This window comes from Symphalangus syndactylus, chromosome 22, assembly GCF_028878055.3.
Source record: "Symphalangus syndactylus isolate Jambi chromosome 22, NHGRI_mSymSyn1-v2.1_pri, whole genome shotgun sequence".
Lineage (NCBI taxonomy): Eukaryota > Metazoa > Chordata > Mammalia > Primates > Hylobatidae > Symphalangus > Symphalangus syndactylus.
This window is the reverse complement of record NC_072444.2, coordinates 65,263,924-65,291,398: the sequence shown is the minus strand read 5'-3', so window position 1 is coordinate 65,291,398 and position 27,475 is coordinate 65,263,924. Positions and strand designations below refer to the sequence as shown.

Sequence of the window (27,475 nt, the reverse complement as noted above, 5' to 3'; positions counted from 1 at the left end):
GGCTGAATGCAGGACATTTGAAACTAAAATTGCTCATGGAAACACAAGCATATACTTTATTACTTAACAGAAATTAGTGAATTTAATTCAATGGACCAGCTCCTTTAGGATAAACAAATGGGTAGCTGTTTGGATGAAAGATTACTCTTAATTGAATCTTTTAGTTTTGATTTTTTTTCTCATTTTAAGTTTATTAACATAGTGTCCTTGTAGAGTGCCTTTCAAGCTATGGAAGGAAGACTTCTCTGGGTCCATAACCCACAAGCCAGGCTGTCTGATAAAGACTTATATTGTGCAAATGTGTTTCCACCAACTATCTCCCTTATAGTGCAAAAAGATGACAAAGGAAAAGGCATAGATAATGGCTCCGGGAGAAGGGAAAAGAGGTCTCTTTCCAAGACCTTCCTTCCAGTTACCCCTTCTCTCTTTCTATTGTCAGTGCAATGTAGAGATGCAGTGCTTTTTTGTACATATATGCAGACATGCAAATCACCTGTCACTTTTTTTTTTTTTTTTTTTTGAGACGGAGTCTCGCTCTGTCGCCCAGGCTGGAGTGCAGTGGCGCGATCTCAGCTCACTGCAAGCTCTGCCTCCCGGTTTCACGCCATTCTCCTGCCTCAGCCTCTCCGAGTAGCTGGGACTACAGGCGCCCGCCACCACGCCCGGCTAATTTTTTTTGTATTTTTAGTAGAGACGGGGTTTCACCGTGGTCTCGATCTCCTGACCTCGTGATCCGCCCGCCTCGGCCTCCCAAAGTGCTGGGATTACAAGCGTGAGCCACCGCTCCCGGCCCACCTATCACTTTTTAATCAAAATAAAATATAAAAGATAAAGTGATACAATTGGAAGTCAGTATATACAGGGAGATTTTGATAGACTGTAGTAAGAGGCTATGGTGGAGCCATCTGTAAATTATCTGAAGTACTATTATACTTTGCTGAATTTAGATGTTAGTAGTAATTATTACTTTTTTTTAAATTTCACAAGAGCAGAGAGTCTGTTTACAGAGTAGAAAGGGTGTTGCAATTAATTGCTTTTGGTTTCTTCTCTTTTTGGGGAAAAGAAACATGCCAAATCTTCATCTTTTTTTTTTAATTTACTGCCCCTTTATAGAGGGCTTTCATGATTGAGAGCTTTAGACGTCAGGCCATCTGGAGGTGGGGAGATGAGGCATTGTTGATAAGTTTGTCGTGTTGTACTCCTCTTCTGGTTGCATGGCAAGTCGAGTGAATATATTCAGGGAGGGTGCATGATGTGCTTCCTTCCCTGTTGAGATGAGTACAAACTGCTCCCTTTGGGAAGTACATGAAATTCCTTGGGCTACGGAAGTACTTTTAGGTAGACTGGGGGCCAGCAGTTCTGACGCTCCCTAAAGGCGAGGAAACTGGCATTTGTTTTTTCCTAAGTTCATAGCAAACCTTTGAAAGATTCCATAAACAACAAGCTAAAGGAAAAGGATAAACATAGCTGGAGAAGAAATTGGCATTCCTTCTAGATTTGTGCACCCTTAGAACCTAAGGGGTGAATTAAATAATTAAATAAAAGACGTTGTTTGAAAGTAAACGAAAAGGAGATATGAGAGCAAACTTAGTGCTTTTTTTCCCCCCCATTTCAGCTTCCCTTTGCTATAAGTTGGGTAAGGGATGTTGGAAGAGAGAATTGACTTGGGTTATTTATAAGAAACATCCTAAGAACCACAGAAAGGCCATTGATTTTTAAATCTTTCAAATCTCATTAAATATTTTAGCTGACGTGCTAAAAAGAAAGTGGAAGAAATAGTAAAATTAAAGTATATTACAGAGAGTGGTTTTACTTTCTCTCTTGCTGCTACTTTTGATCCACAATCCCTGACAGATCTTCTTCCTTTGTAGTGCCTCATTGCTATTCCTGCTGTGGCTGTAGGGTGTTTTCACTCATGCTTCATAAGCTTGCTTTTTCTTTCGGACTACCTGGAGGGAAAAGTGTAGTATCTCTCCCTTGGCTTATCTTTATTTGGACCATATTATTTTATTTTTCTCTCTTTTTCAGGACTCTTAGCCCGAGGAAATATTGTCAGAAAACTTTCATATTCACTTGACAAATTAGAGATTTCAGTATCTTTCTTCCTCAAAAATCACTGTATGGATGAAACAAACTTCAGTACTTAACTGACCCAAACAAAGTGAAGAAGAAATATAGTTGAAGCAACAGACAGAAAGAGGTTTTGGCAAGAGATGTGTTTAGTTATTTAATGAAGTTCCTACTATTTCTGTAGATTTTTTTTTTTTCCCTCACAGGATTATCCTTCCTTGCCTGTTAATGAAGGTGATATTAATCCCCACAGTCACCTTGCTCCTACTGCTTACAAAATTCTTCAACAACTTTCATCACCCTGTCTAACTCTCTGGTGGTTCTCAAACCCTATACCAAATAATGCAATATGTGGAGACAGGGTCAGGTACAAAGGGACAATCTGTTCCTACTTGCACCTCTTCCACACTCTGATAGCCCATCCTTGCCCCCCTCCCAAGGATTCATTAGCCCTATTGCTATTTTGGAAAATAGGAGAAAAAAATAAATACATCCTGCAAATCTTCTACTCTTTGTTCTACCCTGTGAACTTCTTCCTTTATCTATTTCCTTATGCTTTATAATACAGTTTTTTTAAAAATTACTACTTTCTAACCACTCTTCTGAACTTCAAAGTTAAAATTTATTTTCATGTAGTTCGAGGTCCTCTATTTCTTTCTTGTTTCCAGAACTCAATCTAAGACTGTGTTCCATTTGTCCCACATGTCCTTCCACTCTTCTCCCAAGTTCTCCTTTACTTTCTCTGTTACCTCAGAACTACCAGTACTGGTTTTTAAAACCCTATTACTGTGAAATCGCTGAATTTCCAGTTTTCTTGACTGTCTAAAATGCCATTCCCTACGTTCGCCTCTTCATTGTCTCTGCCAGTACTTTTCACTCAGACAGAGGATTCTCTTTGGGAGATTGGAGGCAGATGGTGATGGTGAAACGAGTTGCAAGTGTCCTATTAGTATCTTCCTGGCATCCTAAACTCTAACTTCAAGCAGATAGAAACTCAAGTGCATTATGAGATGAACCATTATAGGCTTACTTAGGAATATCATAACTACCTAAAATGTTATTAAACAGAGAAATGCAATCTGTCTTCTAAAAAGAGATTATAAGCAATCTTTTGGAACAAAGTAAGAAACTACTAGTAGATGGTGAAGCCAAAAACAAAAGGTAAATGATTGACATGATTATATTTATGTTATATATTGCTTTACTATTTCTATTGAAAAAATAGAATATGAAATGTAACACGCAGGAATATAAAAGAGGTTTTGCTCTTATAGACATTAAAGAAAAAAACTATTATTTTTCTGTTTTGGAACAATTCATTTCTCTCTACTTACAATAGCATTATCTGTTTCACATTTTGTGGTATCATTTTTAATACAAAAGTGAAGCAATTATAATTGCAAATTGTAAATAAAGCATTTATTCTAATCATCATTTGAACAGATAAGTATGCAATTTTGAGATACAATTCAATATAATAAGAACCGTACATTATGAAATACAAATGACATACACACCCTTGAGTAAAATCTGCATATTTTAAAAGAGCATTTTAACCATTTGTGATTGATATAATTTCTATTTATAATTAAATAGGCTCTTTAAAATATCAACACTAGTAAAAGTGGCATAATCAAAGGGCCCTTCAGGTTGTCCTTTAATGTAATCAACTTGTAGAAATTTGAATTTGGAATAGAAATATCACCTAAGTTAATTTAACATACATAGCACGTCATGTACCCATTCACAACATTTTACTGCACCATTATATGATTATGAATGGATAAGCAACTTAGAAAGGAATATATGATTAAAAATAAGATACTTTATACAAAATGTGTATAATGACATAGCATATTGAATCTAATTTTCATTTAAGTAGAGCAGAGAATTGGATGACTTTTATAACAACAATAATAAGGAATGACACATGTATATGTTCCTTGGCATGAGGCATCCTATTTCTTATATTAAATATAAATGATCATATGGCCATGTAACAGAGTATGAGATAGCATAGATGACTTTCTAGTAGTGATAAGCTGTTCCCTGTGAGAAACAAAGCCAGTGTTCAGTGGTTCCCCCTGCCCATCTCTTCATTCCTGTTTCTATCTGTGTCTCTCTCTATTATAGCAGGAAATGCTTCACTTCTTGGCAACCAGGTTGGGATTTCCCAGTAGGTATTTAATCAGGCATTTGCCTACTGTCATAACCTTGGAATGTTGAAGGTGGAAAGAGAGAGAATTTCCAGCAACATTCTTTTTTTTTTTTTGGCTCAGTGCTAGGGTGATATTACCACAGCAATATGATATGAACACAGCATAGGCCCTGCTCTCATGGAGCTTACATTTAGTTAGTGAGACTTCAGGTACTTAAACAGGCAGCTGCAATGCAATATGCTAAATACCACAACAGAGAGAAGAATTGTGTGATAGGGGAAGACATATAAGAGGCATCTAACCCACGCTTGAAGGTGGGGTTCAGGGGTCAAGTTTGGCTTCCCAGAGTTACGAAAGCAAAACCAAACAAAATTATATAAAATAATTGAAATATTCAAAGAGTAAAAGCAAGGAGTCATTCTGTCCCATATTCCCATTTGTTTATGTACCTGTTTTTCTAGTTTCAACCTGTGCCACGGTTGAGTTCCGCTGTGCAGATGGGACTTGTATTCCAAGATCAGCACGATGCAACCAGAACATAGATTGTGCAGATGCTTCAGATGAAAAGAACTGCAGTAAGATATTCCACTACCTTTTGTCTGTTTATGCTTGGGCACTTTTGGCATTGCATTGAACACTGTAAGATTTTACTGAACTTTGTCCAAAATTGGTATGTAATTAACCCCTGTTGTGTGGGATAATTACATATCTGTTTCCTCAAATGAAGTTAACTTTTCTCATCTCTATGACCTACATAGAAGGCTCATAATCTGTGCAAATGAGGTGATTTTTCATTTTTTTGTTTACCTTCTTCTAGATAACACAGACTGCACACATTTCTATAAACTTGGAGTGAAAACCACAGGGTTCATAAGATGTAATTCTACCTCACTGTGTGTTCTGCCAACCTGGATATGCGACGGGTCTAATGACTGTGGGGACTATTCAGATGAATTAAAGTGCCCAGGTAATACTAGATTTTAGAAAAACACAGGCTTTGCCTTGGAGATTTTGAGGCTACCTAGTTATATAGAGTGAATTTTTAAATTTTCATTCTTAATATCAATTATTGACATTAAAATTTAAATGGCACAGACTAAAATGTAATTAAACAAACATACCGCTTGATCTTTTTAAGTGAGTTACAAAATGATATTCAAGAAACCGTCTTAAATTTGGATGAATTTTTTATGTTTAGTTATTAATCCTTTCAAAATTGGTGATTAAGTCTTTCAAATTTTTAATTTATAATCCTTCAACAGAATTATTACATACCTAGAAATAACTTCATAAAAGAAGAGAAACAATGTTTCTTACGACTGGCTTTACTCAGTGTTATTGTACAGCAATTTTTTTTTTTTTTTTTTTGAGACAGAGTCTCGCTCTGTCGCCCAGGCTGGAGTGCAGTGGCGCAATCTCGGCTCACTGCAAGCTCCGCCTCCTGGGTTCACGCCATTCTCCTGCCTCAGCCTCTCCCAGTAGCTGGGACTACAGGCGCCCGCCACCACGCCCGGCTAATTTTTTGTATTTTTAGTAGAGACGGGGTTTCACTGTGGTCTCGATCTCCTGACCTCGTGATCCACCCGCCTCGGCCTCCCAAAGTGCTGGGATTAAAAGCGTGAGCCACCACGCCAGCCTACAGCAATGTTTTAATGCAGTTTACAAAATCCTTTGGCGTAGTAATTTGAGTAATGGTTATAATCATTATTGAATCAAGTTAACACAGGTTTATTTATATCTGACTGTTAACCATCTTTACATATATAAGCCCTGAAAACTGTCATCTACATTCTTAGAAGAATGCCTTCCAGCAAAGTTCTTGACTGTTTCTTTCTATTTGAGGATATGAAATTTAAAAAAAATTATAAAAAGAACTATGTATAACTGGAAGTAGAGATTCTTTGTAGGACACTATTAAATTTTGTCTCGTACTGGTTTGCCTCTCTCCACCCTGCTGCCACACCCGTGTTTTTCATGTTTAGTTGATATATAATAACTTTTAAACAATTTTAAGAAATTATATTCATAAGTATTTTACACAAAAGTTTATACACACACAATCTGCTATGAAAATCAGATTTTTTAGTAGATGATACATTTATTATTTCTAAATTTTTGATGGTTCTTTTATAATGTATATAATTGTTTAAATTTTTATTTTAAACTCAGAGTGGACATGTGCAGCCTTATTACTTGGGAATATTGCATGATGCTGAGGTTTGGGCTCGTACTGATCCTGTCACCCATTTAGTGAACATGGTACCCAATAGTTTTTCAGTCCTTTGCCCCCTTCCTCCCTCTCTCCTTTTGGAGTCTCCAGTATCTATTGTTCCATATTTACTTCTTTGTGTATTCAGTGTTTAGCTCCCACTTATAACTGGGAACATGTGATATTTGGTTTTCTGTTCTTGCATTGATTTACTTAGGATAATGCTCTCGAGCTACATTCATGTTACTGCAAAAGACATGATTTCGCTTTTTTATGACTGCATAGAATTCCATGGTGTATGTGTACCATATATTCTTTATCCAGTCCACCACTGATGGACATCTACATTAATTTAATATATTTGCTATTGTGAGTAGTATTTCAGTAAACATATATGAGTGCATGTATCTTTATTTTCCTTTGAGTATGTGATGAGATTGGGTTAAATCATAGTTCTACTTTTAGTTTTTGAGAAATCTCCAAACGACTTTTCACATGGGCTAAACTAACTTACATTCCTATCAACAGTATATAAGTGTTTCTTTTTCTCCACAACCTCACCAACATCTTATTTTTTGACTTTTTAAACAAAAGGCATTCCGACTACTATGAGATGGGACCTCGTGGTTTTGATTTGCATTTCTCTCATGATTAGTGATATTGAGCACTTTTTTATGTGTTTGTTGGCCACTTTTATGTCTTCTTTTGAGAAGTGTCTGTTTCTATACTTGACCCATTTTTAATGGTTTTGTTTTTTTATTTCTTATTTAAATTCCTTATAGATTCTGGATACTTGTTCTTTGCCAGATACATAGTTGGAAAATATTTTCTCCCAGGGTACCTGTTCACTCTGTTGATAGTTTTTTGTTGTTGTTTTGCAGAAGCTCTTTAGTTTAATGAAGTCCCACTTGTCAATTTCTGTTTTTGTTGCAATTGCTTTTGAGGACTTAGTCATAAATTCTTTTCCTAGGACTGTGTCCAGAAAAGCATTTCTTAGGATTTCTTCTAATGTTTTCATAGTTTGAGATCATACATTTAAGTCTTCAAACTTCTTTGACTTAATTTTTGTATATGATAAGAGGTAGGAGTCCAGTTTCATTATTTTGCATATGGTAAGTGGGATTGTGTTTTTTTATTTAGCCCTCAGCTTGAACTTTATTTGTGTATAGTAATGCTACTGATTTTTATACATTAATTTTGCATCTTCACTAAACTTGATTATGAGATCTAGGGGCCTTTTTTGCAGAGTCTTTAGGTGTACATTTATGATGTCAGTGAAGAGAAATAGTTTGATTTCCTATTTTTCTATTTGCATGCCTTTTATTTCTTTCTCTAGCCTGATTGCTCTGGCTAAGATTTCCTATACTATGTTGAAAAGGAGTGATGAGAGTGAGCATCTTTGTCTTGTTCCAGATCTCAGGGGGAATGATTCCAGCTTTTGCACCTTCAGTTTGAGGTGGGCTTTGGGTTTGTCACAGATGGCTCTTACTGTTCTTTCCATGACTAGTTTGTCGAGGATTGTTATCATGAAGGGATATTGGATTTTATTGAATGCTTTTTCTGTGTCTATTGAGATGATCACGTGGGTTTAGTTCCTAATTCCGTTTATGTAGTGAATCATACTTATTGATTTGCATATGTTGCACCAACCTGGAATCCCAGGAATAAAGCCTACTTGCCTGTTGTGAATTAGATTTTTGATGTGCCACTGGATTTGGTTTGCTAGTATTTTGTTATAGGTTTTTGTTCCTATGTTCATTAAGGATATGGGTCTGTAGTTTTGCTGTGGTGGTGGTTGTGTCTTTGTCAGATTTTGGTATTAGGATGATCCTGATTTCATAGAATGAGTTAGGGAGAAATCTCACCTCCTTACTTATTTGGAACAGTTTCAGCAGCATTGGTATCAGCTCTTTGTACATCTGGTAGAATTTGGCTGTGAATATATCTGTTCCAGGGCTTTTTTTTATTTGCATGTTTTTTATTACTGATTCAGCTTTAGAACTCATCGATCTATTCACATTTTTAATGTCTTCCTTACTCAATTTTGGGAGATTGTGCCATTCCAGAAATTTATTCATTTTCTCTAGATTTTATAGTATGTATGCATACAGGTGTTCACAATAGTTTCCGATGATATTTTGTGGGATCAGTTGTTATGCTGCCTTTGTCATTTCTGATTGTGCTTATTTTAGTCTTCTCTCTTTTTTTTGGTTAATCTAACAAGCGGTCCATCAACACTGTCTATCCTTTAAAAGAACCAGCATTTCATTTCATTGATCCTTGTATAGTTTTTTGGGGTCTCATTTTATTTTGTTCTGCTTTGATTTTAGTTTTTTTCTTCTCTTGGCTTTGGGATTAGTTTTTTATTTTCTTGGTTCGTTTAGGTGCAGTCAGATTGTTATTTGAGCTCTTTCTATCTTTTTGATGTAGACATTTAAGTACTATAAACCTTCCTTTTAATACTGCTTTTGTGACATCTCAGAGGTTTTGGTATATTGTGTCTCTGCTTTCATTTATTTCCAATAATCATTTGTTATCTGCTTTAATTTCACTGTTTACCCAAAATTCATTCGGAGCAAGTTTTAGTTTCCATATTGTGTGGTTTTGACTATTACTCTGGTTATTGATTTCTATTTTTTCTATTTTTATTTCACTGAGGCCTGAGAATTTGGTATTTTTAAAAAATTTATTGAGGCTTGTTTTATGACCACACGTGGTTAACTTTAGAGTACATTTTGTGTACAGATGAGAAGAATGTATATGCTATAGTAGTCTAGAGTGTTTTGTGGATGTCTGTTAGGTCCAATTGGTCAAGTGTTGAATTACATTCAGAATTTCCTTGTTAGTTTTCTGCCTCATTGACTTAATGATGTCACTGGGGTATTGAATTCCGCTACTGTTATTGTGTGGCTATCAAGTTGTTTTGTAGGTCTAGAAGAACTAGTTTTATTAGTCTAGGTGCTCTTCTTTATTTTTTTCTACTGTTGTTGTTTTAAAGTCTGTTTTATCTGATGTAAGAATAGCAAATACTGCTCTTTTTTGTTTTCCATTTGCATGATAGACCTTTCTCCATCCTTTTCTTTGAGCCTATGGGTGTCAGATAGGTCCCTTGAAGATGGCAGAAGGATAGGTTTTGCTTTTTTATCCAGTTTACAACTCTATGTCTTTGAAGGCCATTTACATTCAAGGTTAATATTGATATGTGAGATTTTGTTCTTGTTGTAGTGTTGTTAGCTAGGTGATTTTTAGTGTCATTTGTGTAGTTGTTTTATAGGGTTCATGAGCTGTGTGCTTATGTGTTCTTTTGTGGTAGTATCATTCTTTCATTTCCATTCAAAGAACCCCCTTAAGGCTCTCTTCTAGTACTGATCTGGTGGTGATCTAGTCCTTTAACAATTGCTTGTCTGGGAAAGACTTTATTTCTCCTTTATTTATGGAGGTTAGTGTGGTGGAATATAACATTCTTAACTGGCATTTATTTTCCTTAAGAATGCTAAAAATAGGTCCCCAATCTCTTCTGGATTTTAAGGTTTCTGCTGGGAAGTCTGTTGTTAGTCCGCTAGGTTTCACTTTATAGGTGATATGGTCCATTTTTGTAGCTGCTTTCAAACTTCTTTTGTGTTGATGTTGGATAGCCCAATGACCATGTGCTGTGAATTGGGGATGATTGTCTTGTTCAGTATCTTGCAGGAGATCTCTGGCTATCTTGAATCTGTCTGTTGATTTCTCTAGCAAGATTGGGGATATTTTCACGAATTATACCATCAAATATGTTTTCTAAGTTGCATACTTCCTCTTCTTCTCTCTCATGTATCTCAGTAAGTCATAGATTTTATCACTTTTCATGATCCTATATTTCTCAAAAGCTTTGTTCATTTTCTAAAATTCTTTTTTCTTTATTTTTGAAAAACAAAATTAATCTGAAGGACCAGTCTTAAAGCTTTGGAATTCTTTCTTCTGCTTGGTCTAGTCGATTGTTAAGGCTTTCAATTGTATTTTGAATTTCTGTAGTGATTTTTTTAATTCCGAAAGTTCTGTTTGGTTCTTTCTTAATACTGCTATGTTGTCTTTCAAATCCTGAATTTTTTTTTTTTTTTCTGTTTTCTTAGTGTTAGATTTCAACCTTCTCTTGGGTTTTGTTGAGTATTCTTGCTATCCATATTCTAAATTCTAGAGCATTTGACTGTAGCTCACTGCGGGTCTTTCACATTAAAAAAATTAATTATATAAAATACTTAAAAGAAATATAGACACTTATTACTTTAGACTCATGAAACTGGCACTGAGATTCTTCCATTTTTCCTTTTTTAAAAAATTATACTTTAAGTTCTAGGGTACATGGGCACAATGCACAGGTTTGTTACATATGTATACATGTGCCATGTTGCTATGCTGTACCCATCAACTCGCCATCTACATTAGGCATTTCTCCTAATGCTATTCCTCCCCCATCCCCCAACCCCACAACAGACCCCAGTGTGTGATATTCCCCTTCCTGTGCCCAAGTGTTCTCATTGTTCAATTCCCACCTATGAGTGAGAACAGGCCGTGTTTGGTTTTCTGTCCTTGTGATAGTTTGCTCAGAATGATGGTCTCCAGCTTCATCCATGTCCTTACAAAGGACATGAACTCATCCTTTTCTATGGTTGCATAGTCTTCCATGGTGTATATGTGCCACATTTTCTTAATCCAGTCTATCATTGATAGACATTTGGGTTGGTTCCAAGTCTTTGCTATTGTGAATAGTGCCGCAATAAACATACATGTGCATGTGTCTTTATAGTAGCATGATTTATAATCCTTTGGGTATATACCCAGTAATAGGATCACTGGGTCAAGTGGTATTTCTAGTTCTAGATCCTTGAGGAATCGTCACACTGTCTTCCACAATGGTTGAACTAGTTTACACTCCCAACAGTGTAAAAGCGTTCCTATTTCTCCACATCCTCTCCAGCACCTGTTGTTTCCTGACTTTTTAATGATCGCTATTCTAACTGGTGTGAGATGGTATCTCATTGTGGTTTTGATTTGCATTTCTCTGATGAGCAGTGATGATAAGCATTTTTTTCATGTGTCTGTTGGCTGCATAAATGTCTTCTTTTGAGAAGTGTCTGTTTATATCCTTTGTCCACTTTTTGATGGGGTTGTTTTGATTTTTTCTTGTAAATTTGTTTAAGTTCTTTGTAGATTCTGGATATTAGCCCTTTGTCAGATAAGTAGATTGCAAACATTTTCTTCCATTCTGTAGGATGCCTGTTCACTCTGATGGTAGTTGCTTTTGCTGTGCAGAATCTCTTTAGTTTAATTAGATCCCATTTGTCTGTTTTGGCTTTTGTTGCCATTGCTTTTCGGGTTTTAGTCGTGAAGTCCTTGCCCATGCCTATGTCCTGAATGGTACTGTCTAGGGGTTCTTCTAGGGTTTTTATGGTTTTAGGCCTAACGTTTAAGTCTTTAATCCATCTTGAATTAATTTTTGTATAAGGCGTAAGGAAGGGATCTAGTTTCAGCTTTCTACATATGGCTAGCCAATTTTCCCAGCACCATTTATTAAATAGCGAATCCTTTCCGCATTTCTTGCTTTTGTTAGGTTTGTCAAAGATCAGATAGTTGTAGATGTGTAGTGTTATTTCTGAGGCCTCTGTTCTGTTCCATTGATCTATATCTCTGTTTTGGTACCAGTATCATGCTGTTTTTGTACCAGTATCATGCTGTTTTGGTTACTGTAAACTTGTAGTATAGTTTGAAGTCAGGTAGTGTGATGCTTCCAGCTTTGTTCTTTTTCCTTAGGATTTTCTTGGCAATGTGGGCTCTTTTTTTGGTTCCGTATGGACTTTAAAGTAGTTTTTTTCCAATTCTGTGAAGAAAGTCACTGGTAGCTTGATGGGGATGGCATTGCATCTATAAATTACCTTGGGCAGTGTGGCCAGTTTTACGATATTGATTCTTCCTATGCATAAGCATGGACTGTTCTTCTATTTATTTGTGTCCTCTTTTATTTCTGGCCAAGGCAATCAGGCAAGAGAAATAAATAAAGCATATTCAATTAGGAAAAGAGGAAGTCAAATTGTCCGTGTTTGCAGATGACATGATTGTATATTTAGAAAACCCCATCGTCTCAGCCCAAAATCTCCTTAAGCTGATAAGCAACTTCAAGCAAAGTCTCAGGATACAAAATCAATGTGCAAAAATCACAAGCATTCTTATACACCAATAACAGACAAACAACAGAGAGCCAAATTATGAGTGAACTCCCATTCACAGTTGTTACAAAGAGAATAAAATACCTAGGAATCCAACTTACAAGGGATGTGAAGGACCTCTTCAAGGGGAACTACAAACCACTGCTCAACGAAACTGGTGCCAAGATTCTTAATTTTCTGTTTACAACAACGCATTTTTTACCTCAGTATGACTGTAGTTAATTCTGAAATTATCTTGAGATCAGCATATGATAGATATTAATTAATCTAATATTTTATTTTTCTTTTTGTGATCTCCATCTCTTTCTAGTATTAATAAGTTATCTTAAAAATTAACTTTCAACACTAATAGAGAATCATAACTTTTATATTGGGTAAGAAGGAAAGGGACATGCATGCAGGCTTATGAGGCAGGTGGACAGACAGACAGGAAGCCAGCAATGGGTCAGCCTAAATACTTTAGGTTAGATCCAGGAAACATCCTAAGCAACCTAAAATGTTTTGGTTTAATGCTGAATTCACTCAAAAAATATATTTTCATCTTTAATTATATCTACAAAGTTGACATATAAAAATAAAATGCCTACAATTTTTGTTATCTTAAAACAGTCATAATAGACCATTATAGTATGATTGGGATATATACACCAGGGTTTACTTCCTGCTTGGCTATAGATCAAACGTCTAAAATCATGTAAACCTGAAGGAGCAATGGAACAGATGACACCCAGTTAAAAGATAAATATAGGCTGGGCACGGTGGCTCACACCTGTAATCCCAGCACTTTGGGAGGCCGAGGCGTGCAGATCATGACGTCAGAAGTTCAAGACCAGCCAGACCAATATGGTAAAACCTCGTCTGTATTAAAAATACAAAAATTAGCCGGGCGTGGTGGCACATGCCTGTAGTCCCAGCTACTCGGGCGTCTGAGGCAGGAGAATCACTTGAACCTGGGAGGCGGAGTTTGCAGTGAGCCAGGCTTGTGCCACCGCACTCCAGTCTGGGTGACAGAGTGAAACTCCATCTCAAAAAAAAAAAAAAAAAAAGATAAATATAGTATTCTATATGTACTCTTGAAGGTTAAAATAATGATAATACTCCATAATTAAAAATATATATATAATTTACAAAATAATTTTACATACAGGTACTTTTTTATGATAATTCTGAAAGGTATAATAATTTTAGATACGCCAGTGTAACTCATTTATTCTTCCTTAAAATACAGAATAATTGTTTAAATCCTGTTAAGGAATATTCCAAATAGAGGGCCATAGAAACACTAAATTCACACTTTTCCAGCAAAGATACACCAATGTATTAATGTTATTATTTTGTGCTATGAATATGGAATTCAGAGTATTTTCCACCCAAATATTATTCTTTGGCCTTAGGTTCACTCAGTTTAGAGTCATATCTATTTTTTAACTTTATTTTACGTTTATTAACTAAGTGTTACTCTGTTATAATTTAAACTGATTTTACATTACTATAATCTTTCTGTTCTAGGACTCAATCCTGGATTGGATTTGATTATCATGTCGCCTGGGTCTCTGTTCTGGGACAGTTTCTGAATCTTTCCTTTATTTTCATAACCTTGACATTCTTTAGGAGAAAATCTTAGCTATTTTTAAGTTTACTTTTTATTTATCTCTTTCAGTTTAGGGAGTATTAATGTTTTATCTACCTATATGTCAGAAGCCTAAAATTAAATTGTTTGACATTACATTCTATATTTTATCACAGTTCAAAACAAACACAAATGTGAAGAAAATTATTTTAGTTGTCCTAGTGGAAGATGCATTTTGAATACCTGGATATGCGATGGTCAGAAAGATTGTGAGGATGGACTTGATGAATTCCACTGTGGTGAGACATTGTATTTAGCTTAGTTTTGTTAACCTTACTATTACTTATATGTTAGTATTCTCTTATGTAGGGATTTTATACAAAATATTGTCAGCTGATTTTAACATTAATTTTCATTTTTATTAAATAATACAAAAATGGTAAAGATTAAAATTAAAACAAAAGAGCTTATAATGAAGACTAACACTCTTTGGTCCTAGACTTTTCTTTTAACCTTCTCTGTTTTTGTTGAATAATTACTTCCATCAGCTTATAATATAGATATAATAAAGTTATACCTTTTCTTAATTTATTAACTTTAGGTGGTACCTAATGTATTTGCTTTCTGCTATAAAAAATAAGGATTTGACACATGCTACTTGTTATATTTCCCCCACCTATTATTGGTATCTGCATGGGGGATTGGGTCTAACACCCTGTGGACACCAAAATCCATGGATGCTCAAGTCCCTTATATAAAGCAGCCTAGTAGTTGCATATAATCTATGCACATCCTCCTGTACATTTTAAATAACCTCTTGATTACTTATAATGCCTAATACAATGTAAATATTATGTTAATTGTTATTTCATTGTATTGCTTTTATTTGTATCACATTTTATTCTTGTATTGTTATTATTTAATTTTATTTTTTCAAATACTTCTGATGTGTAGTTTGTTGAATCCATGGATATTAAAGGCACAGATGTGGAGAGCCGACTGAATATTATTATCCTGAAATTTTATACTAATTACATATATAGCTTTCAATAATATACATAAACTTCTATTTTTTTAAACTTTTGCCTCTCATCTTCTACCTCCTAATTTCTGTGTGTGTACACTTTATTTCATGTCATATTGTCAAACTAAGAAAGCGTTTTTACATTTATTTTCTAAAATGTATGGATTTTGTGATTTGCAAATCAAAGAAATTTCCAAAAGGAAAACAAGGTATATATTCACTATTTACAATTAGCACAAATAACATACACTGTGGTGAATAGATAGAGTAGAAAAAAGATTAAAAATGGATTTTCTGTGAAATGTCAAACTCTCCTAGAAGTAAATGTCATCATGAAATGTGAAGGTGTATTTTGTTTGATTAAGATGCCGTATATCTTTATATTAGAGCCAGATTTTGAACAAGACTAGCAGAGAACTTCCAAAATACTGTATGTGGATTCATAATTTCTGAACAGTGATCATATCTTCTTTAATTTTATTTTTTTCCAAACTTCAGTTTTCTAATGTTCTCTGTTTCATAGGTCATCTAATTAAGCATTTTAAATGAAAATGCAAAGTTTTGCAATTGTTTATGAAATCAAAAGCAGAATTGCTATTTTTATAAGGGTTTATATTTTGAACACCTTAATTTAGAAGGATTTTACTTTTGAATGTTTTCTAGTGATAAATATACTGGGTAGAAGGAGAGGCTGGGAATGGAGGAGAGCAATAACAAAATTGCCTTTGGAAATACATGGAGTGTGTTATTATTATAAAAATATAATCTAATAATAAAAAAGCCAGCCACTATGCCAATTAATTTAGGTGTTATTAGTCAGGTATAACAAACTCAAGTGTTTCCAAGGAAGCAACACAAAAACATCAGCACAGTTGCTGCATACAAAACTTCAGGTTGTCTTCAAGCTATAACATCCTTAATCACCCACCTTTAAAAACAAACATATCTGCCTGTTAGTCCACCATATTGTTACCTTACTTAGGATGTAAGTGTTTTCTCTTGGCTCAAAGACAGATTTAAAGTTTAAAAGTATGACTAGACTATACCAGAAACATTTATTTTATATCTGTGCATTACACATTAAAAAATAATAATAACAGACAAATATACCTGGAGTAGAGTGACCGCATGAGGACTACCTCAAAGGCAAGCCTTATAAGAATCATGTTGAAGAAATCGTGGTTGTATCACCTGGAAACACAGAGGGAATATGCAAGCTGATGCCAAAATTTTACAGAACTGTCATAGAAAAGAAGAAGCTGGCTTCTTTTATTATAGGATGGTTGATTTTAGCAGAGTGTAAGAAAGAATCTTCTCATTGTCGAATCTGCTGTAAGATGGTCTCAAACTATTTTTTTTCCTTTTGTTTGTTTTCTAGATTCTTCTTGCTCTTGGAACCAATTTGCTTGTTCTGCACAAAAATGTATTTCTAAACACTGGATTTGTGATGGAGAAGATGATTGTGGGGATGGGTTAGATGAAAGTGATAGCATTTGTGGTAAGTTGTGTATTTTCTGTCCTCAATCAGTTTTTAAGCATTATATATCCTCTACCATTTTAGAGCATACACAAAATTTGCTGATTTATTAAAATTAACATAAAATTTATGTGTACATTTCTAGGTAGCTGTTTTTATTATTTTCATGACAATCCATTTTTCTCTTATTTTTATATATAAAGCTGTTGTTCAATATTTGGTATTTTTCCTTAATATTGCCACAGCAAATGTATGGGTACATTTTATTTCTAGCTTTCAGTGACTTCCTTGAAGCAAATATCAATGATTGAGATTACAGGGTCAAATAATCAAGCTTTCTTTTCATTATGCTTCCTATATACCACCAAGTTGCCCTCCAAAATTAGTATACTAATTTATGCTGCTACAAGCCACACGTGCTGTTTCTGTGCATATGTGTGTGTTATAGTCATCCTTATTGCTGAATTGTTTTAAATAAGAAGTAAAGTGGCTATTTTATATGATATTAAAATTCACTTTAAAATGTAGCTTTATAAGATTAGAGGTATTAGTCTCGAATATCTCTACTTAACTATTGTCTGTCAACTACAAGTCCAGTATAATTGCTTTTTAATACTCACAAATATTTAACAAATAGTTAAATAGAATTATTCACTGAATTTCCTAAGGAGTAAAAGAAGGAAACAAGCTAGTTTTTAAAATTTGTTCTTCCTGGCCAAGAACTTCACTCATTTTTATAGACGTCTATTGGTTGTCTGTCTAATCTGTTTCTATATATGCATTTGTACCTGTAGCTATATATTCTTTACTCGTTACATCAGCCTTTGGTGGCAGCCGTTATCATCCTCTTTTAGGAAGAGAAGGACCCAAGTCATAGAATAAGGTGTATGTATAGATTTTAGTATACTTAACACCTCTTTTAAATTTCAGGGGTTGTGGACTGCTATTTCTGTCACAAACATATAGAGAAAGGTAGTATTTAGAGTCTTCAAGCTAAACTGAAGTTCTCTGTCAATAACATGAAATTGGAGCTATTCTTGAAAGTAGGCAATTTATTTTCTTGTATTTAAGTCACTCAAAATCTACTTTTTATTTACACAGCTGAAACCATTTACAGTTATACAACAGACAAATATAGAAAGATCACTATCAAAAAGCTGCGAAAGAAAAAAAGTCAGTAATCGATTAGATGACTGTTCGTCTGTTTCTCTTTGCTATTAATTTTTAAAATACATTTAAGAAAAGAATTACCTGTTTATAACAGGATGAGCATGGTTTCAATCTCTAAAATTATCTTACTTTTGACTTTTGTTAAACTCTACACTAAATGGCCCCATTGATAACACTGTGCTTTCTGAGTGGACACAGTATTATAGGGACAAAGTCTCTAAAGTCATGTAGAGTTGAGTTCTCCCACATCTGCGTTTTCAAGCTGTGTGATCATAGACCGCTTCATTTTATTCTTTATTTTGTTATTCCTTACCTATTAATTGGATACAAAAAGATTTGTACTTATATACCTATATACCTAGTATGATCATCTAACATAACCAATGTACACTATATTTATGAGGTTTTTCTGATTTAATTTCGCCTGCCTCCTTTCTTTGTCAAAGTATTGTCAGTGTCCTAATAATGATTTTTTATTAAAGACTAATAAGAAAATGGACATGTTTACCTGCAGTCAAAATACTGAGCTTATTTACTTTAATTATGAGCTGTATTTTGTGTACTAACTACCAAGCTTGAGACACATAAAGAAAATGCTGCTTTAGACCAATCATCAGTCAATGAACTGAACCTCATATTTTAGAACAGGAAAATAACTTTATAAATAATTTATCTCACTTGTTTTCAACCTTTGAAGTACAAAAGATCCTTCTCAGAAGTGTGTTAAAGATGTAGTTTCCCAATTTCCAATTCAAAATATTCTGATGCAGGATGTAAACACATTCTTTATTGATATGCACATAGTGATTCTGATTTGGAATATTGAGGGTCCCATTTTGAAAACCATGGTCTAGTTTATTTCCATCTTTTGAGAGATGAAAAAAGAGAAGCTCACAGAAATTAATAAATTTTTCCTGAGGTCAATCAGATAATTAACTATGACAGAGGTATGAGCAGAATTCAGGTTCCAAAATATTAATAGGATAGTGACTCTTATCAATCAAATATTATTATCTGAGTGGGTGTGCAAGATGGATCTAGTGGAATTTATCAACTTGTCTTTCTTCTCCCTAGGGATTCTTTTCCCCGAGGAAGGCAGTATATCTCCAGATGGCAGTGGCAACTATGAAATAAAGTCATGAATTTTTTCTTTGGCCCATTTTCTTCCCAGTTGACTATGATGTTTTGGCATGTTCTTAACACAAAATCTGTTGAATACTATCAAGGGAGCCAGAAAATTAGCTGCAAAGAGCCTTATGCCATTTTATAGCTGGAGATATCTCAGTAATTATCTAGTCATACCCATCATTTTAAAGATAGGGTAATTCAGACACTAGTTTTCATCAAGGTCATACAGAATTAGATTTCTCCACTGCCAAATCAGGGCTGTTTCTATTACGACTGCCTTGAGAACAAATTAAAGTGATAATATGGCAGTAGACAAGAAATTTTACATTTATCAAAACTTCCTTAAGAGAAAAAAATGCAGTTAAAAACATCTCAAGCTAAAAAGTAAAAATGTTATACAAAGCACTGAATTGAGAATATAATAATAAAAAGGATACTTTATGTTTTCGTGGCAAGCTTAAAAAGGATCGATAAAGAGGAATAATATAAAAATATTTTCTGCAGAAAGATAATTTTATTATAGAAAGTACTAAAGACATACTAGTTAGCAAACAAAATAATTTTTAAATGAAAGTACATTTATTTAATAGATTATTTTCTAACTTCTTCCAGTATTACATAACATGTTAAACTCCATTCTATTAAATAGATCCTCAATTAAATAAGCAAATCTAGATTACTGGGGGGATTTGTCAACATCCACTCTTCATCCTTTCCTCCAGGCTAAGGTATATGTCAAGGACAGGTATGTTTTGTTGCAAAAGACCCCTAGAGGATTGTATTTTGATACCCCACTGCTTACCATATTGACAACATTACTTCAGAAAGAATTTTCTGCTCCAGACAACTCTGGTTGAAAAGTAAGAGGATAAATGATAATCCAATTAAAACACATTGGCTACTGCTTTCAATTGTTAGAAACAAATATTTTTCATCTAGTCACTTCTGTTTTCTTCCTGGAGATAATATACTGTTTTCAACAATTCCACAAATTTCTTTTTTAGCCTCTATTCTGGGCAACTTTGGGTCATAAGAAAGTAAAATTAAAAAAAAAGAGAGAGATTTAGGGTCATGTTACTGATTCGCTCAGGTACTTTTATAAACAAACAAACAAAACATTCAAAACATTCATTGTATATAACTGCACAGGGACTAGGAAAACTATGAGGGAGGGCCATTTGACATATGGCTACCCTATGATCATAAGGGGAAGGAAAGAGGAACCCTTTGTACTTAATAGTCCAAGTCAACAAGCATTTTTTTGAAAGACATTATCATGCAACTAAAGAAACATTGCAGTGATAGAGCAAAGGTAGATTCCAATTATTATGCATGAAAAAAATGGAACGTGCATGCATTTATTCTTTTTGGTACTACCAGATGGAGAGTAATAGTAATGACATGAGTGGTTAAAAGATGGTGCTTAGGATTCAGAGGGTTCTGCACTCCCAGTTCAGCATGCGGAATTGTGTGCAACTTGTGACTTTCTGCAAGCTTTTCAACTTCCCAGAGCCTCAGTTTTCTTTTCTGTAAAATGATACTGATAATAGTTCTATGGGTTGGGCTTATTGTAAGGAATAAATGAGTTAATATGTTAAGTGCTTAGCACATATAAAGCAGTAGAACTGGCATTATTTCAATTACTATTATTTTTCTAGTTCAGTCCTTTAGAAATGTTATCTCAGTGTATTCACAATTCTATGACATTTCTATGCTTTGCCACATTTTACAAGGATAAAGTACATTATTTTCTATGATGTAGCTTTAAGAAATATAACAATTATAGCTAGGAAAGAGTGCCTTCTTAGATAAAAATGTGTAGACAACTACAGGGGAAGAATGATGTTTAATGATTCCCAATAACTACGACTGCCTCCTTATAAGCAGCATTCTTCTGCATCCCCCCTTACTATAGAAAATGTAAATGGTAGACATTTTCCAGTGGACACAGAGCAATCTTAATGGCATCACGTTTTTGTGTTTCAGGTGCCGTAACCTGTGCTGCTGACATGTTCAGCTGCCAGGGCTCTCATGCCTGCGTGCCCCGACATTGGCTTTGTGATGGTGAAAGGGACTGTCCAAATGGAAGCGATGAACTTTCCACAGCAGGCTGCGGTATGAACACTGGCCAGGGCTGCATGTCACAGAAAACTGCTACAGCATCCTTAGTTATTTGTTTTTGTAGTATTTGCCATAGCACATTTCCCATTGCTTTCCCACTTCCTGGGCCCATAGGTAGTGTTGGACTTAGGTGGGATGTTGTTATCATAGTCGTTCTGCAACCTCTTTAACTGCTGTTCAATGTTTCAAACATGCGCAGTCGGATTACCCATTTTAAAACCATTTTGATAAACAGAGATTTATCATTTCACTTCTCAGCTAATGTAACTGCACTTTGTGTGTACGAGTGCAGTTAGGTTTGGTATTTCTCTTTTGAGTTGTCCACCACCATCCCTCCTGGAGGCTTTTAGATCGTCTGTTACAGAAACTCTGTGAATGACTTCTCTGATCCTAAGTAACTACTGATCAGGAGGTCAGTAAACACCTATTAGTCCTACGGATAGGGTATTATTAACCCTTGGGTCATGTAAAAATAGTACGAATATAGCCGAATGAAGCTGAGGGATCAGAGGAGTACCTTCGGAGGTCAGACGATTTACTAAGTTTCTGACTCTAAGTCACCTCAGGAAATTTTCAGGGCATTACTCAACAGTAAAAATTTAGATGAATTCCTTTGCATGATCAGGAGGATGAAGGGACTGAATATTTGAATGCAGATCCCAAGGTCACATAGGGGATCCGTTGGGCTGAGCAATTTGTCAGAAATAATGCTGCGAACTCCGCTTGTTAAAATGAATTCTGCCAGTCATTTCTCCAATGGTCTGCTTTCACGTCTTTAAAGCATTGTGTTTGAAGCCATAATGTGTGTGTGTGTGCGTGTGTGTGTGTGTGCGTGCAGGTGTGTGTACGTGTACATGAGGAATAGTTAAAGCAGAAAAGAGAAAAGAAAACTTCAAGGCAGACCTATCTGCACAGAACTCATACTATTGTTGTAGAATAATTCACTTTGATCTTGAAACTGATATGTGTGTCTGTAAAGGTCAATGGGGCCACTGAGGGCTACATAATAAAGGATTATGCATCGATTCAGGGATCCAGATGGTCCCAGTATGCTGTTGCTATTGTAGCAAGTTAACACTCTGGGAGGCATATTAACACTTTTGTACCGCATGGATACTATTAAGTAAATTCTGTTAAAATGCAGCAAATTGTACTCAAGTGATCTGAAAGTATTAATGCCAAATAAGTCACTGTTGCTCAGTGTTTTAAAGATTAATTCATGTATTGGAATTGGTGTACTTCACCTGAGTTATCCAAGCTGGCATACAGTTCACAGTTAAGGGGAGTTAATAAAATCAGAGTTTTACTCTGATTACAAGAGGCAATTGTTCATGCTACTTCTATGTGGCTTCTATACAGCTTTTAAAAAAAAATCTTTGTTAAAAGTAAATTGTACCTGATTATATTTTAAAAACCCTTATGTGTTACCTACACTATGTCAGTAATTTCTGAGATAAAGGGAGAGATTTATTGGTTCATGGAGCCTGGGGCAGTCTGGGGAGAGGGGGCTGTAGGCAATGTGAAAGAATAATGACAACACCTGTATCTTAAGTGTTAAAGTGTTGTATATAAAATATACTATGTCAATCACAAAGAAATATTATGTAAAATATCCTACTAATATGTAAAATGCCTCATGAAATGATTTCAAGAAAAAGTGATGATATTATCTGAGTCTTGAGGGACAAAGAAAGAGAAAGGTGTTTCATGTAGAGAAAAGTGCTTATGAAGACATGGAATGGGGAAATAGAAGGCACCTAAGTTTTTCAAGCACCCATTACATATCAATTATTGTAATCGTTTCTGTTATTTGCATTATTGAATTCCCACAATATTGTAGTGAACTATTTTGAGGAATCTGCCAAAAATAATTATTATATAAATAGGAGTTTAAAGAGCACCCAGACATTTATTAAATACTTAAAATGAGCCAAATCTGCTTCACATACGTTATCTAGTCCTTATAAGAAATTTATCAGATACATTTTATTATCCCCATTAAACAGATAAAGAAACAGATGCATCAAGAAGGTAAATCACTTCAGACCAAGACTCCGTCTCAAACAAACAAACAAAAAAAGAATACAAATATAAGTGCCACAGCCACTTTCCGCAAAGCCTTTCTCTTTCCAGCATTCTACAATAGCATATAGCAGATTATTGCTATTTGCAATACCCCAAACCTTGAGTCCTACATAGCATTTACCTTTTAAATACAGGCAAAGATTACTGAAAATATTTAAAGGAGTCTTGCAAACCTCTTAAGATTCTATGCATATGGTATTAATTTTTTCTTTCTCTGCACTAGTTATGTTCTTTTGAATTTTTGCTGAAATTTTGATCACTTGGATCAACCGTTTTTCACACTTGTCATGGATCAAAAATCATTGTCATGGATCAATATTCCTAAACAGTCAATATTCCATTTCATTTGTGTGGTACTTACAGCGGGCCTGATGACATCAAAGATCTCACCTTTACCTAATTCGACACCCCACTCTAGAAGTCACCAAAAAGTTTTATTTTATTTTTTTAAAGACAATAACATTCTAAACCTTCTTTGCTTCCTTTATGAACATTAGCATTGCTCTTTACTGGTCTATTTTTCACAAGGAATCAACATTTTTATTACTTTACCATCCTTACTGTAGGCATAAGTAAAGGAAAAAAGCCCAGAATATTATTAGCTGAGATATTTTTTCTAACATGTGAACATTTGAATTCATCCTTCAGCAAATTTAAAATCGCTACGTGGCTTGAATTCAGGGTCACTCTGGAATAGTTGAATTCATGAATACTAAATCCTTGAATTATGTGTATTTATATTCAGACATTCTAATATAAATACATATGCAGTTATTAGCTTATCTGATGTACTGAATATTATGCAAAGTTTTCTTTTTCTTGGTAACCATGAATTACTGGATATGATTTTATATATTGCCCAAGCTCCTAATATGGGAGAAGATAACATATGTGCTCATCTAACTTTATTTTTTGTGATGCCTTTCTTAGCTCCCAATAATACATGTGATGAAAATGCTTTCATGTGCCATAATAAAGTATGCATCCCCAAGCAATTTGTTTGTGACCATGATGACGACTGTGGCGATGGCTCTGATGAGTCACCACAGTGTGGTAAGTACATCTAAAACTTCATGAAGGAGATTCCTAGGCTAAGAGTCTTTCAAAATTAGTATGTAAATAAATAACTAAAGCAACAAACAACACTTTTCTTAGTGTCATCAACAGCCAGTGAATTCAGTAATACACAATCACAGCACATATAACTTACTTAAGCTCTAGTATAATACATTTATTTGGAAATCATACCTGTTTGCAGTATATTTGCATCAGTAATATTGAAAATGTTTATAAAAATGTCTTTGGGCCGGGTGCGGTGGCTCATGCCTGTAGTCCTAGCACTTTGGGAGGCTGAGGCGGGTGGATCACCTGAGGTCAGGAGTTCGAGACCAGCCTGGCCAACATGGTGAAACCCCATCTCTACTAAAAATACAAAAATTAGTCAGGCATGGTGGCACATACCTGTAATCCAAGCTACTCGGGAGGCTGAGGCAGGAGAATTGCTTGTACCCAGGAAGTAGAGGTTGCAGTGAGCCGAGATCATGCCACTGCACTCCAGCCTGGGCGACAGAGTGAGACTCCATCTCAAAATAAACACATAAATAAATAAATAAAAATAAAAAATATCTTTGGTTTAATGTATTTTGAAATACTTGAAATTTGAAGACAGTATATGGCTGGCTTGTTCAGTTGTATAACCAAATCAAATATTTGAGTAAAAAAAGAATATAATTCAGAATTATCAGAAAAACCAGATACTTAATATTTTTCTACCCTTTATCTTTTGATGTATTCAATGATTTGATAAATTTAATATTATTATCATGAAATGTATATTGCCTTTACATGTATTTTTTCTACGTTATATATAATATCTATACAACATACAACTTTAATGATAACATCAATATATTAAAAATGCTCAGTTGAAGTTGAACTCTAATGTGAACTTAATGTTTTTGTAAAATATTTGAATGCATAGACATGAATAAATATATGTAATGAAAAGCTGTGAACTTTATATATGCTCATAGAAGGCAACAGATTTAGTGCCTTCCTTTGTCCTCCCTGTGCAGTGTCTATAGCCTTGGCCTTTGATATGAATCTCACCGAAATTAGTGGATATCAGTTTTTATGATTATTTCAGCATGAAGTCATACATTTGATGTGATATTTTAAAGGCTACATCATAACACTAGATATAAATCTGAAGCAGAGTTATATCTGATTGAGTATCTCCCCTCTGCTAGACATTATATTTGGTTGATACAGAGATGAATGAGACAGAGAGGCCCCACTAGGAAAAGTCACAGAGGAATGGAAAAAACAGAAATTCAATATAGTACAATAACATATTTTGTCAAATAGAAACAAGAATCACAATGAGATCAGAGCTGAGAAGAATCGTTCTTGAGGGAGGCACTAAAGAATAGAAGCAGGGAATGTTAGTAAGAGGAAATCCTATGTAATGCCAGAGAGCACGGTATGGCGGTGAACAGCATGAACTCCAGAGCTGGAGAGCCTCGGTTCAAGTCCTGGATCTTCCACTTATTAGCTATGTGACCTTGAAAAGGTCACTTCACTTCCCTGGGCCTCAGTTTTCCATCTGTAAAATATGTTTAATAACAAGGCTTAAATGTTAGGACCGTTCAGAGAATTAAATGAATTTATATTTGTAAAGTTCTTGGAGCAGTTTCCGGAACAGTAAATTCTATATGTGTTTACAAAGACTGTAAATTGATATGGTCGAGGAATAGCAAGTAGTCTTCTGTTAGGTAAGTGGAAGTTTAAAAAGTTGAAGTTAGGTTTGAAAAGGGCTGAAATAAAGTGTTAGAGAATTTATATTTAATTATTTTGTCTCTCAGAGGCCAGTGTACATTTTGAAACAAGAGAATGAAATATTACAGTCACAGTTTTGTTTTAGAACCATATGTTTTCACCAGAGTGGGAGAAATACTGCCATGAAACAAAGGAGCCATAGAGGGAAATAAACTAGTTAGGGGGTTATTGTGATAGTTCTGATGATTAATGACGTGGTTTTGAACCAGCTTGGGAATGGGGGAGTGGAAGGTACAGAATGTGTCAGACTTCATTTACAGCAGGACATGGAGGATAAAAGGGAATTTCTAGCTTGGATGACTTGGTGATTGGTGCTGCTGGTAATGAGTGTTGGGGTACAAGAGGTTAAGGGTTAATTTTGTCGATAAGATGTGAGATGTAATAAAGACTTTATTGTGGACCTTTTGAATATGAGGTGTTAATCAGACAATCACATAAAGCTATATAGTGAGTGTGTGATAATTTAATTCTAGATCAGAAGAACAACGAGGATAAGTAATATTAATTTTCTGCCCATCAGCCTAAAGGTGGCAGGAAAATAAAGACTGAAGATTGAAGTTCGGGCTTTACTGGCAATATTTTAGAATGGAACAGGAGAGGATTTCATACAGAAGGAAAAGAAAGGAACAGCAAGATCAAAGTTGGAAAGAAGTCCAGGAAGGTAGACTGTGAATATTATTAAGTCAGGAAACTCTTTCTAAGGTAGCGTGGTCAGAAACATAAAATGTTGTTAAAAGGTGAAGTAAATAGGAGGCCGAGATCCAGAATTTGACACTTGGCACTTGGTGTTTGTTATCTGTAAGAGGAATTTCAGAAGATAGAGGTCACAGAAATGAAATGTGGATTGATTAGAGATGAAATGCAGGCAAGTAAGTGGAAGCCAGATTGGGCAATAAGGAGACAAGAGATGTGCTGATAAGAGGTGCATAGATGTTTATTGTTATTAGACTGGATAAGACCTCAGGGTATTTATTAAATGAGAAGAAGGAACTAGTGCAGGAGGACAGAGAGGGAAGAAATACTAGGGTAGCTAAGGCTATTTTAGAACTATGTAGTTTAACCATTCCAATATGATAATAATTTAAATTAAATATTCATTATTTGAGTATATTTTCTGTTGGAATTGTGTTTATTTCTTAAGCCATAAAAATCTTACCCCCTCCCACTTAAAACAGAGCATTTACTCAGATTTATCAGAAAGTTCTACTAGGAATAACTGTTTTTTACTGTTGACAAACTTAGAAAAAATTCTTATAAAACAATGCTGAAAATCAAATAAGTTGTACTTACAAATAGGCATAGATATGAACTTTTCACAAATGATGTTTTTTCTATAATTTGAATGAAGTTTTTAGTGACTCTAAGATTCAATATATAGGATAATTATAATAGTTTTTGTGCTTATTGCTCTAAAATTGACTTTT

General features: G+C 34.7%; 1 protein-coding gene across 2 annotated transcripts in view; it reads left to right on the top strand.

Moving 5' to 3' along the window:
• The window catches only part of LRP1B (LDL receptor related protein 1B), a 1,943,477-nt gene that overhangs the window by 1,633,591 nt on the left and 282,411 nt on the right, over window positions 1-27,475 (top strand). For both annotated transcript variants that reach the window (XM_055261032.2, XM_063631317.1), the window contains exons 48-53: window positions 4,691-4,804; window positions 5,047-5,196; window positions 14,385-14,507; window positions 16,611-16,730; window positions 20,994-21,122; window positions 24,144-24,266. In XM_055261032.2, coding sequence (XP_055117007.1) covers window positions 4,691-4,804; window positions 5,047-5,196; window positions 14,385-14,507; window positions 16,611-16,730; window positions 20,994-21,122; window positions 24,144-24,266 — 759 coding nt within the window. The remainder of the gene's footprint in view (window positions 1-4,690; window positions 4,805-5,046; window positions 5,197-14,384; window positions 14,508-16,610; window positions 16,731-20,993; window positions 21,123-24,143; window positions 24,267-27,475) is intronic.